General features: G+C 39.2%; 3 protein-coding genes across 5 annotated transcripts; all 3 read left to right on the plus strand.

Moving 5' to 3' along the window:
• Nucleotides 1-2,362: 2,362 nt before the first annotated feature.
• LOC122765739 (extracellular calcium-sensing receptor-like) lies at nt 2,363-6,325 on the plus strand. Of its 2 annotated transcripts, none has more exons than XM_044020134.1 (6): nt 2,363-2,625; nt 2,709-3,006; nt 3,125-3,934; nt 4,011-4,238; nt 4,324-4,447; nt 5,263-6,325. In XM_044020134.1, the coding sequence occupies exons 1-6, from the start codon at nt 2,393-2,395 to the stop codon at nt 6,174-6,176; spliced, it is 2,607 nt and encodes an 868-aa protein (XP_043876069.1). In that variant the 5' UTR covers nt 2,363-2,392; the 3' UTR covers nt 6,177-6,325. The 2 variants fall into 2 exon arrangements, with proteins under 2 accessions (XP_043876069.1, XP_043876070.1); XM_044020135.1 differs by having other exon boundaries at nt 2,721-3,006.
• A 3,799-nt stretch (nt 6,326-10,124) lies between these two features.
• On the plus strand, nt 10,125-14,297 carry LOC122765743 (extracellular calcium-sensing receptor-like). 2 transcript variants are annotated; one of them, XM_044020143.1, is made up of 7 exons: nt 10,125-10,352; nt 10,457-10,745; nt 10,893-11,705; nt 12,120-12,347; nt 12,530-12,653; nt 12,743-12,813; nt 12,924-13,015. In XM_044020143.1, the coding sequence occupies exons 1-7, from the start codon at nt 10,153-10,155 to the stop codon at nt 12,954-12,956; spliced, it is 1,758 nt and encodes a 585-aa protein (XP_043876078.1). In that variant the 5' UTR covers nt 10,125-10,152; the 3' UTR covers nt 12,957-13,015. The 2 variants fall into 2 exon arrangements, with proteins under 2 accessions (XP_043876078.1, XP_043876077.1); XM_044020142.1 differs by having other exon boundaries at nt 12,743-14,297.
• Nucleotides 14,298-15,722: 1,425 nt separating this feature from the next.
• Nucleotides 15,723-18,017, plus strand: LOC122765760. The gene is made up of 4 exons (XM_044020162.1): nt 15,723-15,909; nt 16,310-16,514; nt 17,045-17,087; nt 17,197-18,017. Exons 1-4 carry the CDS (start codon nt 15,764-15,766, stop codon nt 17,817-17,819), a joined length of 1,017 nt encoding a protein of 338 aa, XP_043876097.1. The 5' UTR covers nt 15,723-15,763; the 3' UTR covers nt 17,820-18,017.
• The last annotated feature ends 1,337 nt before the right edge of the window (nt 18,018-19,354 follow it).

Consider the following 19,354-nt stretch of genomic DNA (forward strand, 5'->3'; position numbering starts at 1 on the left):
TCCTCATGGAACCGATATACAATACTTTTCTACTACAAAAGCACATAATATGTGTGTACATGTTCTTCTCTCCATCCTTTCCTGTTGATTCCATGATTCAGTACACAAGCGGATTTCATGAATAGGTTTGGTTCGGTCTTTAAACCATGGATTTGTAAATGAATGTCAAAACCAATGATAGTGAGTAGTATAGCTATATTATATTAAGATGAAAAGAATAATGACATAATTACAGGATAAAATGTTTAATTTAAAGGTTCATTTACTTGACCGTGAATATTAGTTTATACGTGTTTTTACAGTTATTATGTTGTTTTCTTGGATGCTATTTGCTTGATTTCCCATTCACTGATATACTGTATGCTAACCATCAAAAATGTTATAAAATACAAAATGTTGCTGTGACAGAACTCAGGGATTATATTATATTGTCCAAGAAAATAATGACATTGGTTTCAAATTCAAAGTCCAAATTTCTAACTGTTTGGGTATAGGTGGTTTACAAATAAAGCTAACTTATCGTTATAATTACAATGTATACAAATATAATAAATAAAATATTAAAATAAAGTCAGGCCAGAAAACCTGCAGACTCATGATCATATTATTAGGAACAATAACAACAACGTGTTAAAAGAAGTTTTATAACTCCAGATTTTTTCACTCTAATCCATGTGTTCATCATCTTTTATTTTTAATTTATCAGTAAATTTATGAACCGATCGTGACGATAAGACAAGCAGCCTCCTCGGGAATCAGTGGTGAAGTGACCGCAGGTCTCAGTGCATCACACCGTCACAGCTCCACAGTCCACACTGTCATCTGCCCCGTTTTCACGATGTCAGTATGAATCCACACAACAGTTTGTTAATACATCGATAATAAATTGGTATGTAATTGGTAGGCCAGCTCTCAGATACACAGCTCCCCCTATGGCACGGTGGATGCTCTGCATCTCAGCAGCTACAACGAGAGTAGTTCTTCTTCTTCTGCGGTTGAATGTACGCAACCGGATGTGCCCGGACTAGTGCCCGCACCAGGAGGTGGTGAGAGGAGTGGTGAGGTTTACTGATGACAACATCAACATACAGAGGTTTAGGGTTTCATAAACGAGGTAATGACGCAGATACACACACAAACGCAGCGTTAATTGGAGCTTCCGGTCTATGTCGCCTTTAAAAGAGAAGAAACCTGGAAAAAGGTAAAAAGATTTCGTATGGGAAAAAAATCCAGAAAATTATCACTATTTCAAGAAGTATAAAACTGAGATCCAACTGGATGTTTTCACTTTTTAAATGACACCTTGCATTAGGTCATGCAGGAAAAAGTAGTCATCTGCCCCAGCTGTAATCAACTAACAGTCAGCTGACTGCAATCTTGCTCAAATCACAGCCACTCTCACACAAAGATGGTCAATTCATTCCTCACTCATTGCTTGCTACACCAATGCTGCCTCACACTGCTGCAGATCTTCAGATCAAAAGACCCAGATCACAAATTTGAAATGCCAATTAATGTCGTACTTGGGCTTTAGTACATTGTTTTCTGAATTGCGCTCCCAGTTGGGCTTAGTTTATAAACAGCATATAAAGAGCAGAGCCAAGTCCTCTCACTGTGTTTATTAGTGTACTTCATAAACTATTTCTTAGCGTCTCCAACGCCGGCCGTACACCTGAAGGCACCCCAACGCCTTATGGCATATGGATTCATATGATAAACTAGAGAAACCGCAAAGGTGATTTCCTCCAAGTCCGCCTGGTTCTTTCTGCGGAAAAGATGCATTTTCTTGCGTATACTTTTGAAAGTCCTGATACTTCTGACAATGTGATGCTGATTTGCCAAAAGATTAAGTATCTCATTGTTTGTGAAACCTAGTACAATTCCATGAAATGCTCCACAGCTCTCATTTTAACAACTCTCCTCTTCTAAAACAACAGGTTAGAATATTACTTTATTATATTAACTTTACTCTCATACATTTACGACTTTATTCTCGAAGTCTGTAAAAAAAAAAGTTTTTCTCATTGTGGCCCCGATACTCCGTCGTACATATTTCTTCAGACTTTTATATATATTTATATTCAGACGTATATATATATATATATTCACATTTTCATTCAATATATATTCTTAAATGAATTTCCTGAATGGCATGCCATAATATGTATATATATGTATATATAAAGCAATTCTGGATTAAGCAAAGATATTGCTATTTAGACAAACTATTCTGTGCAGGAACCTCCCTCCTCTCACCCCGCCTTTCAGGTCCGGAGATATGAAACATGAATATGAATTTATATGCTGCAAAAATGTATAAATACCAGTGCAGACTCAGATTCACACTGAGGTTCATGTGACGCCTCCATGTGGTTTCATTATCTGTCACACAATGATGTCCATACAGAGGTGTCCGGATAAAGGGTGGACACTTTTACAACTGCTGTTGGTGGCATCTTTCTCTCGGGCTGAGGAGCTGCTGTGCAGACAGAGAGGAGATCCTGAAAAACCTCAGCTGTTGAAGGATGGGGACATCATGTTGGGGGGAATATTCTCTTTCCACAGCAGATGGAAAAACAGATGGGAAAACTATATTGAAAAACCATTACCACTGGAATGTAACAGGTAAATTATATACTGTGGAAATCTGTTCAAATGTAACATTTTATCTACGAACAACTGGACCTTTCATTAATGTTTGAATTAAGTTTAAATTTCAGGGGTTTCCAGTTTGCCCAGGCTATGCGTTTTGCCGTCGAGGAGATTAATAACTCCACGGACCTACTGCCTGCTGTCTCTCTGGGTTATAGAATGTATGATGCCTGTGGCTCTGCTGCCACAGGTGTGAGAGCTGCACTGGCACTGGCAAATAGTAATGAAGTTATTTCTGCTCCCTCCAACACATCATGTGTCAGACCTGCACAGGTGCTGGCCATTATGGGAGAAACATCCTCTTCTCCTTGTATGGCCATAGCTACTATCATCGGGCCATTTCATATCCCAATGGTGGGTGAGTTTAAATGACTGCATTAGATTCATAAAAAGAAAAACAAAATAATTCTACCTGCTGCTCAGCGGAGATATGATAGTGTCAATATTTTACTTTTGATATCTTTATCTTCAGATCAGCCACTTTGCCACCTGTGCTTGTCTCAGTGACAAAACCAAGTACCCGTCCTTCCTCAGAACGATACCCAGTGACTACTACCAGAGCAGAGCCCTGGCCCTTTTAGTCAAGCACTTTGGTTGGACTTGGGTGGGAGCAATCAGAAGCAATGATGATTATGGTAATAATGGAATGGCTATATTCACAGAGACTGCACAGCAGCTGGGTGTTTGTCTGGAGTATTCTGTTTCTGTTTTTAGAACAGATCCACCAGAAAAAATACAAAAGATAATTGATATCATCAAGGCTTCCACCTCCAAGGTAATTGTTGCTTTCCTCTCCCACATGGATATGGATGTGCTAGTACCTGTTTTTACCCACCACAACTTAACTGGATACCAGTGGGTAGGAAGTGAGGGCTGGATCTTTGATTCACAGACTATGAAACTAGATAGGCATCACATTCTGGATGGTGCCATAGGCCTGTCCATCGCTAAAGCACATGTCAGTGGCATGAGAGAGTTCATACTGGACGTGAAGCCACTCAATTCAACAAGTACTGACTTTTTCACAGAGTTCTGGGAGACATTATTTAGCTGCAAGTTCAAGCAATCAAAGTCATCATCATCATCATCATCATCAGGGAATCAGAGAGAATGTACTGGACATGAAGATCTGACTGGAGTCCATAACAGCTTCACTGATATGTCACTCATGCCTATATTTTACAATGTCTACAAAGGAGTGTATGCTGTGGCCCACGCACTTCACCGTGTTCTTGGCTGTAATGAAACATGTAACAACAAGGTGCAGCCAGATCCATTCACAGTGAGTTTTAAACCTAAACATGTTTTTAATTTGTCAGATCATGTCAGATGATTAACTAAATGATCACCTTTTTAAGATTTTACAGCACATTAGAAAGATTCACTTCAAAACAAAAGAAGGAGACGTGGTTCAATTTAATGAGGATGGAGACCCAGCAGCAAAGTATGAAATTATCAACTGGCAGCCAACAGAACATGGTGCTGTGGACTTTGTCACTGTTGGTCTTTATGATGCTTCTTTACCTTCAGACAAACAGCTGAATCTGTACAATAAATCGCTAATTTTTGCACAGAACTCAAAACTGGTAAGTGACCATGTGACCTGCATTATAGTTGTTTATATATGATTTAATCAAAATATTAAAATAATCAGACATGTTGTTCATGCAGGTGCCCGTGTCAGTTTGCAGTGAGATGTGTCCCCCAGGAACTCGCAAGGTTCTCCAAAAAGGAAAACCTGTCTGCTGCTTTGACTGTGTAAGATGTGCAGAGGGAGAAATAAGCAACGTCACAGGTCCAGTAATAATCCATCCATCCATCTATTTTCTACCACTTTAACCTCCACATGAGGGTCGCTGGTGCCAATCCCAGTTGACATAGGGCAAAAGGCAGGGACACATAGAAATAAACAACAACATCCACTCTCATAGTCACCCCTAAAATACACTGGTTGCAGAATGCACTCTGATCCACAGAGATGCAACGTAACCGTTCCGCAACCAGTGTATTTTGGAGTGTCCAATTTGCCCAATCCCCAAATCTGCATGTTTTTGTACAGTGGTAGGAAACCGAAGAATCTGGAAAAAACCCATGCACACACAGGGAGAAAATGCCCAGTAATATTCCCAAGTTTTTTCACATATTTTCACACTTCCTGGGGAATGTACTGTATAACTGCTGTGTGGTATTCTATTAAAAATGACAATTTTATCAAGCATTAGTAAGATTATGAAGAATTTACAGATATCAAGATAAGCTTCATGAATTGCTCAAATAGTCTCACAACAGGAGTATTTTCATTGTTACAGCACCAAAGACAGTCAAGGTAACGTTACAGATGTCAACTGCTGTTACGTATCTCTACTTTTGCCTCTTGCGAGTTGTAATCACCCATCACGTCTTCTCAGTTATGCCCTTATTTCAAAACATTATCCTTACAGGGAAGATGTTTTTGTTTTCATGAAACAGTTTGACATGACATGAACATGTTGAGTAAATGGTGAAGTGAAATCAATAATGAATGAACATATAATGAACCTTCTATTATTTTGTTGTCATATATTGTTTTTCTTCAGTATCTCTTACATCTGCTTCATCACTACTTTGTAGATTCTGTCACCTGTGTGCAGTGTCATCCTGAATTCTGGTCAAATGAGAGAAGACATGCCTGTGTGAAGAAGGAGATAGAGTTCCTATCATATGAAGAAATTATGGGAGCACTTCTCACTGCGGCGTCCCTATTCGGAACATTCACGACTGCCTTTGTGGCTCTTATTTTTTTCATGCACAGGAAATCTCCCATTGTCAGAGCCAACAACTCTGAGCTGAGCTTCCTGCTGCTCTTCTCCTTGACTCTGTGTTTCCTGTGTTCTCTGAGCTTCATTGGCCAGCCGTCAGAGTGGTCCTGCATGCTGCGACACACTGCGTTCGGCATCACTTTTGTCCTGTGCATCTCTTGTATCCTGGGGAAAACTATGGTGGTCTTAATGGCCTTCAGGGCGACACTTCCAGGAAGTAATATGATGAAATGGTTTGGGCCTACACAGCAGAGACTCAGCGTTCTGGCTTTCACTCTCATACAAATTGTCATATGTATCATCTGGTTAACAACTTCTCCTCCTTTTCCATTGAAGAATTTTCAAGAACTCAAGGACAAGATCATCCTGGAGTGTGCTCTGGGCTCAGCTGTAGGCTTTTGGGCTGTACTTGGATATATAGGAATTCTGGCCATCCTGTGTTTTATTCTTGCTTTTCTGGCTCGGAAATTGCCCGATAACTTTAATGAAGCTAAATTCATCACTTTCAGCATGTTGATATTCTGTGCAGTCTGGATCACCTTTATCCCAGCCTATGTCAGCTCTCCTGGAAAGTTCAGCGTTGCTGTCGAAATATTTGCTATTCTGGCTTCAAGTTTTGGATTGTTGTTTTGCATTTTTATCCCAAAATGTTACATTATCCTATTAAAACCAGAGAAGAATACAAAGAAAAGTATGATGGGAAAGATGACTCCAAACACATTATGAATGTAATTAGCAACTCGGTTTTCTTTTGTGTTTTTTTTTTAATGTATTATTCTGTTTAACTAAACATGTGCTGTACTACTCTAAAATGTATATGGAAATATGTGAAAGAAGAGTCATTGATGAAGTAAATGCTCCAGCCTAATACACAATTACTTTCTGATTTCAAATTGATCACAGTTTGTAGAGTGCACTCAAATTATGAAACCTACAATCTCATCGACAAAAACATTTGAGGCTTCACTTTAGCTCCTCCTTGTTTTTTAACTGCGTAAAAAGCTCTGCAGTGAGATGTCAAGCTGGTTGACGTGGCCTGCAGCAGAGCAGAGCTATGCTTTTGTTCAGGCTGCTCCTCGCGGTTCTGTTCATATAGAGGGAGAGTGTGTCAACACCAGGGCTCACCACAACCACCTGAAGTGGCTCAGGATGGCAACCTCATTATAGGAGGCATTTATTTTTTATTTTACAGGATCATGTATCCAAGACATTTCAGGAGTGCGGAAGTGTAACAGTAGGTGTTGCTTTTGTGGTACGTCGTAAAACAATCCTGAAATGATGCTTAATGTTAAACTAGATAGGCTAAATGATAACTGTGAAAGCATGTACATACTGAGAGCTGCCCTGGCACTGGTCAGTGGAATAAAGGGAGAACTCAGTGATGAAGGCTGCACTAATGCTGAGAAAGTACTAGCTATCCTAGCACACTCGGGATCAACACCAACTATTTCACATTACATTTACATTTTAAGCATTTAGCAGACACATTTATCCAAAGTGTCTTACAAGAGAGGAATAAGCAGAGCAAGTCTTGGAAAGACCTCCACTCGATCGGAACAGTGGACTGATAGAGGTTGAGAGTGTTAAGGCGGATACAAGTACAAAAGGAGATGCAGGGGATAGGGGAGGGGTAGGGTAAGTGCTAGGACAGAAGATGCTCCTGAAAGAGCTGGGTTTTCTAGAGCTTCTTGAAGATAGACAGAGATGCCCCTGTTCTGGTAGCATTTGTTAGGTCATTCCACCAGTGTGGAACGACACATGAAAGGCTGGATTGTCTTGAGCGGGGTGTTGGCACCGCCAGATGACAATACTTGGATGAACGGAGGGCAATCATAAGCCTTTAGGAGAGCATTTAAGTAGTTGGGAGCAGACCCATGAAGCACTTTGTAGGCTGGCATCAGTGATTTGAATTTGATGCGGGCAGCTAAGGGTAGCCAATGGAGCTCAATGAACAGAGGGGTGACATGTGCCCTTTTAGTCTGAATGAACGATTTCTGGTTAGAATGAGATCAAGCTCATTGCCAGCTTTGTGAGTTGGAGGGCTGTGAACCCGCTACAGCTCAAGGGAGTGCATCAGCAATAGGAAGTTTGAAAACCAGTATTGTCTGTTGCATTTGAAAGAGTTGTTGGAAGGTTTCATATACCTGTGGTAAGTATGTAACATTGTGTTAACTGGGCTTCTGTATACTTAAACATGTACACGGCACATTTGATGTATATCTCATTGCAGATCAGTCATTTTGCCACATGGTCCTGTCTGAGCAACAGGAAAGAGTATCCCACTTTCTTCAGAACAATTCCCAGTTTGGCAAAGCTGGTCAAATTCTTCAGCTGGACTTGAATCGGAGCAGTAGCTGTCGATGACAAATACGGGCACAGTGGCATAGCTGCATTTTATCGCATTGAGTACCACCTGATCATCTCCAAAGAATGATAAACATTATTAAACAAGCTGGCTCCAGAGTCATTGGGACTTTTATGTCTCACAGAGAAGTCAAGTTGCTGGCAAAACATGCAAACATATGCAATATGGCAATTAGGTAAATTGGAGACTGTAAATTGACCATAGGTGTGACAGTGAATGGTTGAATGGTTGTCCAGGGTGTACCCCTCCTATCGCCCTATGTCAGCTAAGATTGGCACAGAACCCCCGCGACCCTCCTGTGGAGGATAAAGCTGTAACAATTGGATGGATGAATGGAAGAAAATATAATCGTATGGAAGAGTATTAGGGCCAAAAAAAATGAAATTTGTTTTCTTTTTTTATATATAATTCTTTATACATATATTGTGTAACAATTGTAATTGACGAATCATGTGATAATACTTCATTTTGATAAATTACATAAGAAGTCCTCAAAGCAGACCCAGAATTCCCCCAACATTTAGACCAAAAAAAGAAAAACATATTCAAAAACAAGGGTAGAATCTCAAATAGACAATGATGCAACAAATTGTAAATAAGTTAGAGATACACACAAAAACAACGCTGAAGGAAAACAAAATAGAATAAATGAGTACCCGTGTGTTTAATACTCCTGTGGGGAAAACCACCACAGCGCTCCACGTTCCCACGTTACATTCACTTTAGTGGGAACAACAGATGGCACATTTGTTCAAGCATAACAATAGGAACTTTACTCATTAACTACTCTGTCAACATGTATGTTAAACTTGAATTGATTAAGGGTTTGTTTTGATCCCTCTTTCCCTGTTATTTTGTTCTCATCAATCACCTCCGGTAAACTGTATCATGTCATTGCTTCAAGCTAAATAACACATTTGTTCTGATTATTTATGAGTTAGATAACTTTGGAAACCACAAAGGCCCTAAAACAACAGTCCATAATGATTAAATGTATATTAGTATATAGTTTAATCAGGCGAGACTAGTGAATGAAACATTATTTATTATAACATGTACAAATAAAATGTGATCATAATGGACCTTATTTATCAATATGGATGTACTGTAGGCAGAGGATAAGATCAAATCTCACACCATCATGATTATTAGATAATGCAATACTTGGTCAGACAGAGGTCTACTCGCCTCGCCTCGCATTGCCTCGGCACGGTTTCCACTAGCATATTACCTTTCCACTAGCATAGTACCAAAAGCGTGCTGAGTCGGTACTAAGCGATGATTGGTCAGACTGCCGGCCACTGACTGGCCAGAGTGCCGTCACAGGAAGAGACATCCAACACAGAAATCAAGCCGATCAGTGCCGAACTGTAGATCAGTTAAAACTACTTAACAGTCCTAAAAATGTGGGTTAATGTCCAACAACTACCAGGAGTCTGGTATAAAGTCACTAGTCATTTGTTTGTGTGTGTGTGTCACGTATAAAATGAAGTCACCGCAGTTTTTCACGCAGCCGTGCAGTGATGACTCCGCCCCCAAAACCGTGCCGTGTCCTGCCGAGGCGAGTAGAGCCGGTGGAAATACGCTATAAGTCAATCAAAATGCTTTTCCACAGCATATTACCAGGAACCTTATGTACCTTGAATAGTTTTCAAGGCGCTAAAACAGTTCCTACAGAGCACCGTTTTCTGTCTTTCCATCATGGTGATAACCAGGAAAGATTGGTAAATTTAAAATCATGACAGGGTCGCTCAGTTTCCCACAGAGTCAGTACAGTCAGTTTACAATTGACTGGTTATTAATAAATTCATATAGTTAATGAGTACATTGGACATTATATACTCCATGCAGACAAGGGAATTAACAAAATGAAATTATCGAAAATCTAACTGAATAGAAGATGTGGAGAATCGTGACACCCCTATTCAATTCAACCCCAATTCAGATATGCTTCCGAATCACCAGCAAAATATGATAATTTCTACCAGGAGCCATCAACTACATCCCCCGAAGATTTAATCAGAATTCTAAACTTTTTAGGTTTAAAAAGACAAACAAACATGTCCCAAATACATATTAGAAAATAGTGGTGTAATATATTAGATCACAGTGAGCAGTGGTTAGGGTTATTTATATACAATTAAATGTTTTGCTCCTCAGAAGCTGCTCATTCTTACTTTACATGGCATCCTATGATAAAACAACCCCCCCACAGGACTTTAAACTATGAAGTAGCAGATCCCAACATTGACATGAGCTCAAATGAATGGGCACATGCTCAGTATAAAGAGTGCAGTCGAGGACAGAGCTCCAGCTCCCATCCTGCAGAGGGAAGCAATGCCACTGCTAAGTGTGTTCGTCATGCTTCTCGTGATCAGAGGCGTGACTCCTGTGTGCCGACTGTGGGCAACAGTGCAACCACCGGAGCTGACCAAAGACGCAGACCTCAGCTTAGGTGGCATTTTCACCTTTCGTACAGGTTACAAATTCAGTGTGCCCACATTTGAAAGCGTACCTGATCCTCCAGAATGCCTGAAGTAAGTATGTGTTATTATGGTGTCAGTGTGGCATTTCTGTATGAGGTGATTTCTTTATGTTTTTTGTGCAAATCTAATAATTCCAACTACTTTCTTTTGTCCAGCATTAATGCAAGAGAATTTAAATTTGCCCAGACGATGATCTTTGCAATTGAGGAAATAAACCAGAACCCTTCGATTCTTCCTAACCATACACTGGGATACAAGATATACAATCTCTGTGGAATGTCATCCATTATAAAGTCTGCTGTAGATTTAGCCAGTGGTCAGAGGAAGATCATAGATGAGAGGAACTGCACAGAGGCTGACACTGTCCTGGCCATAATAGGCCACTCTGGCTCTACACCTACCATGGGATTTGCTCGGATTATGGGACGATTTCAGATACCTGTGGTGAAAATCTTACTTTTTTTTACTTTTTGTTGAGTACATCATTTAGTCCATTGGGTTAGAATGCTTCCATAATTTGTAGCACAGTAGATATTCCTTGATGATTCCTGTGCAGTTACTAAATATCTATTTTGTTCCCCTTTGGCACAGGTGAGCCACTTTGCAACCTGTGCTTGTCTGAGTGACAGAGAGGAGTTTCCCTCCTTTTTCCGTACTATTCCCAGTGATCTCCACCAGAGCAGAGCTTTAGCAAAGCTGGTCAAGTTCTTTGGCTGGACCTGGGTCGGGGCAATAAGTAATATAAATGACTACGGCATCAACGGAATTACCAGATTTATGCACGCTGCACAAGAAGAGGGAGTGTGCATCGAGTATAACATGGCGTTTGAGCAAACAGATCATCTTCGTGAGTTAATGAAAGTGGTTGAGACGGTGAAGTATTCCACGTCGAAAGTCATTGTGGCCTTCATGTCTCACAGAGAGATTAAGGTACTTGCAGATGAACTGTACAAACAGAATATCACAGGACTGCAGTGGGTTGGCAGTGATGCCTGGATCACAGATCATTCTCTGACTGACACTGAAGGACACAACATTCTTCTGGGCTCACTGGGCTTCGTTGTAAACCGAGCTCAGATCCCGGGACTGGAGGAGCATCTCAGGCGGCTCCATCCCTCACGCTTCCCTCACAGTCAGTTTGTCAGAGACTTCTGGGAGGACACGTTTGACTGCTCACTGAACGAAACTGCTGACACACGAAGAAAACCATGCAGCGGTGCCGAGAGCTTGCAGAACACTGACACCTTTTTCACAGATGTTTCGGAGCTGAGATTCACTCACAATGTGTACAAGTCAGTTTATGCGGTGGCTCATTCTCTCCACAACCTGGTCACATGTGAAGAGGGGAAAGGCCACTTCTCTGACAGGAGCTGTGCTGATCCTGAGCACATTCAACCATGGCAGGCGAGCACGAAAGCAAACACACACACAAACGCTAACAGCGGACATGTCTGTACAATCAGAAAAAAAAACATCTGCAGTATCTGTCTCTGTCAGTTTCAGTGAAGGGACAATTACACAAAAATGGGGGACATAAGGCAGAGAACATAGGTTACATATATATATATATTTTTTCTATAGTATAATAGTGCTACTCATACTACCAGTAGCATGAATTATAGTAAAAATTATATTGATATCAATTGTAATCATAATGTTAGAGGTTATCAACAATAATAATAATAATAATAATAATAATAATAATAATAATAATAATAATAATAATAATAATAACAACAACAACACACAGTCCACTTGTGTTGGATTACTCAACGCTCAGAAATCACAAAAGAATGTCCTCTTCCTTCCTCTTTACAGGTGCTTCATTATTTACAACATATCAACTTCACAACCCTTCAGGGAGAGAGAGTGATGTTTGACCCAAGTGGGGATTCACCGGCAAGATATGAACTCATCAATTTGCAACACGTAACATCAGGGACCATGAATGTTGCCACTGTCGGCTTCTTTGATGCTACCCTGGCTCATGAGCGTCAGTTCAAGATGAATGGCGTGCAAATTGTCTGGGGAGGAGGAAGTCGTACGGTACATTTTCAGATTGCCTTGTTCTCACATTTCTGGATTGTCAGTCATAATGTCTTACTCCATAATATTTGATAATCCAGTGGAATAAATTACAGGGCGAAACGGATGTGATTTGATGTGCACTGTTGTTGACGTGAACACACTGTCGGTGACACAATTGCTCCACTGATTTTACACACCAGGTACCCGTGTCAGTGTGCAGTGACAGCTGCCCTCCAGGAAAGCACAAAGTCCTGCAGAAAGGAAAACCTGTTTGCTGTTATGACTGCATACCGTGTCCGGATGGAGAAATTAGCAACATAACAGGTTCGGCTAAATAAAAGAGAGTCAGAAATGTGCACATTACCAAGCTTAGCATATAATCTAATCAACCTCATTATCTCCTTGCAAAACAGACTCTGTGGAATGCATCAAATGTCCCATTGAATATTGGCCAAATACCAGAGGAGACACGTGCATCCTGAAGGAAATTGAGTTTCTGTCCTATTCTGAGATCATGGGAATTATTTTGACAATATTTTGTTTGGTGGGAGCAGTTCTGACTGTTTTAATTGCATTAGTGTTCTTTCACAACAGGCAGACTCCCGTTGTCAGAGCCAACAACTCTGAGCTGAGCTTCCTGCTGCTCTTCTCCTTGACTCTGTGTTTCCTGTGCTCTCTGACCTTCATCGGCCGGCCGTCAGAGTGGTCCTGCATGCTGAGACACACTGCGTTCGGCATCACCTTTGTCCTCTGTATCTCTTGTATTCTGGGGAAAACCATAGTTGTTTTAATGGCCTTTAAAGCGACACTTCCAGGCAGTAATGTGATGAAATGGTTTGGACCTGCACAGCAGAGACTCAGTGTTCTGGCTTTCACTCTCATACAGGTTTTAATTTGTATTCTGTGGCTGACGATCAAACCTCCATTTCCCTTAAAAAATACAGAACACTATAAAGAGAAGATTATACTGGAGTGTGCTCTGGGTTCACCTGTCGGCTTCTGGGCTGTGTTAGGATACATAGGACTCTTAGCCTTGTTATGTTTTGTTCTCGCCTTTTTGGCTCGAAAGTTACCAGATAATTTTAACGAAGCTAAATTCATCACGTTCAGCATGTTAATATTCTGTGCAGTCTGGATGACATTTATTCCAGCTTATGTCAGCTCACCTGGGAAATTCACTGTGGCTGTGGAAATATTTGCTATTTTAGCCTCTAGTTATGGACTTCTCTTCTGCATTTTTATTCCCAAATGTTACATTATTTTACTGAGACCAGAGCAAAACACAAAAAAGCATATGATGCGAAAACCAAATGATTCTCACTTATGATTTCACATTGTAGTGACACTATTATATGGATCCTTTAAAATTGGTCATTAATAATTGAATCTGTCAAGGTTCTAAAAATCCCATTTGGTCTAAATCATGTAAAATAACCTACATTTCTCTTTTGGACAAGATCCCATACAGTTCTGTTCAGGAATGGTCTTGTGTATCATCCGTCCATTCAATTAGTTATTTCAGCCCGGCAAACTAAAGAACAAAAAAAAAAGCAGAAAATGTTTTTTTTTTATGTATAAGCCAAATATCAGAAAAGCCACGTTTTTTTTTCCACCTTCAGTTTGAAAGGAAAAAGCAAGGAAACAATAACAAAGTAACACGTTAAACTTACGTTTTTGATACTACAGTGTGGACCAACTTCTGGTTTTATATATTAATATTTACTGAAAGGCAATAAAAAATAATAAACGTATTAAAAAGGAATAAGATTTTCCTTAACCAGCCACTGTAGTAATATTGCCCTGATTTTCAGTCATTAGGTCACATGACCTGGATGCTAATGAGCTAAAATGCTAACATTTACATTAAAATTTACATTAATTCAAAATGTATTAAAATGCAATACAAATTTCTGTATCTCAACAAGCCACCTTCTAGATAAAAGGAACATGAAAAGATGTCCATATGTATACTGTATATGTGCAAGTGTCTACATTCTTTTTAATTTAAGATATAAATAAACTATATTGTTAAAAAAAAGATCTTGTCATTTTAGCTCAATAGTTTCCAGATCATGTGACATAGGCTAATGACTCAAAACCAGTGTTTTATCATACTGACACGTCTCTTTTTCTAACCTTTTTATAACCCACGTTTTATTTTGAAAACCCGGAAGTTGGTCCACACTGTAGTACCCTAGCGCTAACTTTCTCAGCTGCGTCTGTGTATTTACCATAAAGTGTGCATCAGAAGTGTGTCCTTTTTGGTTCAAACAAAAAAACAAAAAAAAACTAACTTTCTGCTCCTTTTTTTTGTTTTTTATTTTGATAGTTTGAAATAAATGATTGAATGAATGGAGGACACACGGACCCATAAATCTTAGATTGGGTGGTGGTTTAGATTTTATTGTAAATATACTGTTTGCAAGGCAACAAAAAGTAGTCTACACTACAGATATAAACAAAACCTTACAATCAAGCCATCATTAATGAATAACCAACATTAAACAGCGGAGCCTGTGCAGTGCAGTCATGACTGTGAATGGACTGGAACAATCAGCAACAATTCTAGATAATAAACTTTTAACACAATTTATAATAATGAGCTTTTGAATTATTAATTATTAAGTGCTTGCATGGAGTTTTTTTTACATGTTTTCCCCGTGTGTGTGAGCTTTCCTCCTACAGTCCAAATTTCAAATTTTTAGAATAATTTCTAAAAATCTAATCCCCAAATTAGGTAAATTGGACTCTCTAAATTGACCATAGGTGTGAGTGTGAGAGTTAATGGTTGCTTGTCTCCATGTGACCCTGTAATGGATTGGTGATCTGTCCAGGATGTGACCCGGCCTTTAATTGAATACCAGAATTATTAGATGTTTGATCCAATAGTTTTCGGATTTAAAAATTCTATATGAAATAGTTATATCTTGTCAGTCTTGTGTCAAGTGTTTAAACTGTTGTCAGGAATCAGTTCAGAAGTGTTGCAGACAAAAAAGATTTCTGGAAAATAAACATGAACGTGTGGTACTTTTCCAGTATGTCTATCTTATATAGCTGCTTCATGCTGCTCATACATCAGAAAACTTACTCTCTCACATCTAAAAACAGTGAGGTTTTAGTCACAGACTATGATTTTGTAAATGCTGTGCATCTTGCACAGTCACCATATACAACGTGAATTTCTTGTGAAGAATTCCTGTCAGGAAACAATAAAAGCAGTCATTATTTGAAGTGTATCCTTGTATTGTGACATCACTACACAAAAAGACAAAAGTAAAGGTGCGTCCCTAAGAATGGCCCAGTACGTTCCCTCCAACAGTTCAAAAGCAGAGAGGAAGCTATAAAACTCGTCCTTCTAACAAATGCGCCAGTGCCAAAGGCGAGGCTGTGAGATGACAACAGTCAAATTTATCTTCTTAACACTGTTGACTTGGATGGTGCTGTCCGGCACGTGGCTCAGCCTGAACCGCCGCGAGCTCAGGCTGTACGGCCACGGCGGTGAGACGAAGAGCTTCTGCTCAAATGCATCGTATAAAAACGCTGTTGTTCACACATCACAACTGACAGTGACATGTGAGAGGTGAGTCAATTATTGGTAAATGACTTTACTGCCTGACTTGACTTGCTTTTTCTCCCTCTGTTTTTGTCAAAAGGTGTAGATACCCTAGTGTGGTTTCCCACAGATTCATCAGATGTAACTTAATGATTCCTCAGTGAGGAGGCAGCATAAATCATGGGGTCCTAAAGGCCCCGAACAAGACAATTACAAAATCCTCAGAGGAAATTTGATGAGTCAATTACAATTCAGTCATTTTACTCTAATTACAGACAAAATGAGAGTGTCATGTTTTAATGACGATACATTTGAATGTTGTTTGTGAGCAGATGGCAAAATAATGCAGCATAATAGTAATTAGGTGTAATGACTATGTGACATTACACTGTACAGTTTAATCATGAGCTGCTGTCTGCAACTTTAGATTTCTTGGAATATGGGGCGAGATCACAGAAGACTGCAGTTCCTTTGCTTCTCTGCCCGCGAACGTGACGTTTGTCAGGGGCTGCGTCAACACCTCCGAGCGAGCACGTGACGAGGCGCGAAACAGAAAGATCTGCATATATGATATTCAGCAGCTGTGGGCGTACTTCCAGTCAAAGACCAGCTGTCTTTTACATAGAACACAAGTGAGTACCTGAGCTGAAGTGTGAATCTAAAGGATATATTATTCTTTTGTCTATTATTTCTCACCACAGATAAGATTAGGTTTAATATTGGTCTGAAATCTGCAGCCTGTCTTCACAGTGTCGAAAGAGACTCGTGTCAGGATTTAACTTTTTTTCTTCTTAATTTGAATAACTCTCTGAAGATTTGTGTGTTTTAGTGTATCATTAGTGCTCACCCTTGGGGCTTTTGTGAAGTCATTTTATATACTGTCTCTACATAAGTATTACTTGGGCTTAGATGTTTAGTAAAATATAATTTTGTCTTTAGGAATTATTGTGGTATCTGCTGCTAGAGAACCATGAAAAGAGATTGATGTGTTACTGTTTGTTTGAAAATCCAATAGATCAATCTCTCAAAGATACAAGAATACACTTAATTCATATTCGTTTTTGCACACCTACCTTAAAAATAGTATAATGTATCCCATAGTATATATTGTCACCCACCTGTATTTGCAGAAATGTGTTTTAACAAATGATTCTGTCAACAGATAATGTCAGAGTGTTCCAAGGAGACATTTCTCACACAAGCAGGTAATATACAAGTAAAGACAAGCTCTTCATTTACAAAAAAGAGCAAATCTAATATTTCTCAGTGTTTTTATAATAAGCTAAAACCTGTTTTCTGCTGATGGCATCACAGGCAGAGTGAAGAGTGTGCGACCTTACGCCAGCAGATGGAAGGTAGAAGCTGGCCTTCTGGCAACTGTGCTACTGTTCGGAACCTACATGAAAAGAATGACGCCATCAGCGAACAGCGCTGCTCCTGTTAGTGACAGTAACTCCACAATGATGATGCTTTTAATCATGACACTGCACCGCCTCTCCCCGCCAGTCATCCAGCAGCCCTACATTACTGTGGTCATCTCTTCTGCAGTGTGTCTCTCTTATGCTTTGATTAGAGCTGCAAACGTGTCCTTGGCCTGCAAAGTTGCCTGTAAGATGATGAAAGGGCTTTGTCTGTTGCGGCAGCGGCTCTGGAGTCTGCCTTTTACTTTCATGTTGTTGTGGTTTCCATGTAGGCTACTTTTTCTCGACAAGATTGAAGACAACGATTTTGGATCGACATTAAGATACTGGGCTTTGTTGGAACTGCTGGTGACTTTGTATTGTATGTCCATCTTACTGCCCAGTTTGTTGCAGTTTATCCTGATGAAACTGGATTTTTTGAGTGTCCATTTACACGTGCAACTGGTAACATGTCTTCAGAATTCAAGGGTGCCCACAAAGTATGTTCTGGTTATGAAGATTCACAGGTTCATCTGAAGTTGTTTTTCTCACATCTTTGATTGTACCATTAATCTGTCATGATATTATTAAATTTCAGTGTCCAATGGTAGAAAAAGTCAAATAGGTTTTATATTATTTAGTGTTTCTTAATAGCAGACACTGAAGTCAAGGCAGCTCTGCAAATGCATTTGTACAAATTTCATTTTATTTAAATAAATGTCTCAGATGTGTTAATTGATGGAAATAATGCAAACTAATATAACATCTCACTTTGAGAACAATTAACTTGTTTGAAAAATCAAAAGCTAAAATCAATTTAACTAGATGCTTTGTTATTGTAAGATACTGGATGAATATACACCATGTCAAATAAAAAAAGGAGGTAATATGTACTTGTCTGTCCACTGCTCTGCTGAGAATTGACCTTTAAAACAGCAGCCTCAGGTTTTTACCATTGTCACACTTAAGAGCAGCTGTTTTTACAGGAGAGCAAATAATGCCACATTTATGTCATACAATGATTAATAATAACAATAATCAAAGTGTGCAACATTAGAACAATTACGCCACATTAAACAACATTTACATTGTGTAAACAGTGTCATCTTTTAAATATGAAGAAATTAGAAAAAACAAAACACCGTGAATATACTTTGGGATAAAGAATGAACGGATACAATTATGGAAGGCTTAACAGTTGAAATATAAAACTCCCCCGTCTCCTGCTAATTTTAGCTAAATGCTACAAAAACAAACAAACAAATCCAGGTGTATCAGGAATCACTGGACAGAAAGGAAACCAAACAAATAACAAAGAGTACAAAACACAACCAGCTCACTGAATGAGGAAGTTCACAAAGAAGGTGTCAACTCTCTGCCTTCACACTGCCTTTAAAACCTCACAGTCACACTGATTGTCCTCAGCTGTGAGGCAAACACAGGTTCAGTCAATAACAGATGATTAGCATTGAAACCTGTGACACAGATTGTGAAGCTGCGTCCCAATAGTCACAGCTTCTTCCGGGGACGGACGTCTGGATAAGGTCTTGTCCACAAAACTCACCAATAAATATTCTAATAATTTCCTAATCCTCATAAATTCTGACAGGCTGTACACTGAGAGGTCGATATATCGAAAACATATTTCATAATTTTCAACATAGTTGTTTTTTAAAATAGTGATTTTCTTCAGTCAGTTCTAGTTTTGTGCTGTACAAGTTTTAATATATTGTATGTAATACTGGATTAAATGGAGAGGACACTACTGTGTGATGTGTCTGAGAGACAAACATGGACAAGTCAAATAATTCACCTTCAATCTCAAATGTTATTAACTTGGAATATAATTTACAAGCAAAAATATCTCACTTATATCACAGATTTAAGATTTGGAGGTGAAACAGGTCAAAGGTCAAACCCAGTTAAGCTTAAATACAATTAAAAGTGAATTGAAATTACTTTAAAAAGTACATTTTATCAAATTATATCATAACTATAGCATATATTGTATTATTTTTATTTAAGAGTTTATTTATATTTATTCATGGTCTTCTCCAGGTTTTTAAAACAGC

The sequence above is a fragment of the Solea senegalensis genome, linkage group LG3 (genome assembly GCF_019176455.1).
Source record: "Solea senegalensis isolate Sse05_10M linkage group LG3, IFAPA_SoseM_1, whole genome shotgun sequence".
In the NCBI taxonomy this organism is placed as follows: domain Eukaryota; kingdom Metazoa; phylum Chordata; class Actinopteri; order Pleuronectiformes; family Soleidae; genus Solea; species Solea senegalensis.

What these genes read in the sequence shown, in the direction of transcription:
- LOC122765739 (XM_044020134.1), top strand. Translation starts at nt 2,393, where the DNA reads ATGATGTCCATACAGAGGTGTCCGGATAAAGGGTGGACACTTTTACAA. An exon ending in TTGCACAGAACTCAAAACTG is followed by an intron (nt 4,239 to 4,323) that starts GTAAGTGACCAT and finishes TTGTTCATGCAG; the next exon opens with GTGCCCGTGTCAGTTTGCAG. An exon ending in AGAAATAAGCAACGTCACAG is followed by an intron (nt 4,448 to 5,262) that starts GTCCAGTAATAA and finishes ACTACTTTGTAG; the next exon opens with ATTCTGTCACCTGTGTGCAG.
- LOC122765760 (XM_044020162.1), top strand. Translation starts at nt 15,764, where the DNA reads ATGGTGCTGTCCGGCACGTGGCTCAGCCTGAACCGCCGCGAGCTCAGG. An exon ending in GTCTTTTACATAGAACACAA is followed by an intron (nt 16,515 to 17,044) that starts GTGAGTACCTGA and finishes TTCTGTCAACAG; the next exon opens with ATAATGTCAGAGTGTTCCAA. An exon ending in GACATTTCTCACACAAGCAG is followed by an intron (nt 17,088 to 17,196) that starts GTAATATACAAG and finishes ATGGCATCACAG; the next exon opens with GCAGAGTGAAGAGTGTGCGA.
- LOC122765743 (XM_044020142.1), top strand. Translation starts at nt 10,153, where the DNA reads ATGCCACTGCTAAGTGTGTTCGTCATGCTTCTCGTGATCAGAGGCGTG. An exon ending in GACGATTTCAGATACCTGTG is followed by an intron (nt 10,746 to 10,892) that starts GTGAAAATCTTA and finishes CCTTTGGCACAG; the next exon opens with GTGAGCCACTTTGCAACCTG. An exon ending in GGGGAGGAGGAAGTCGTACG is followed by an intron (nt 12,348 to 12,529) that starts GTACATTTTCAG and finishes TTTACACACCAG; the next exon opens with GTACCCGTGTCAGTGTGCAG.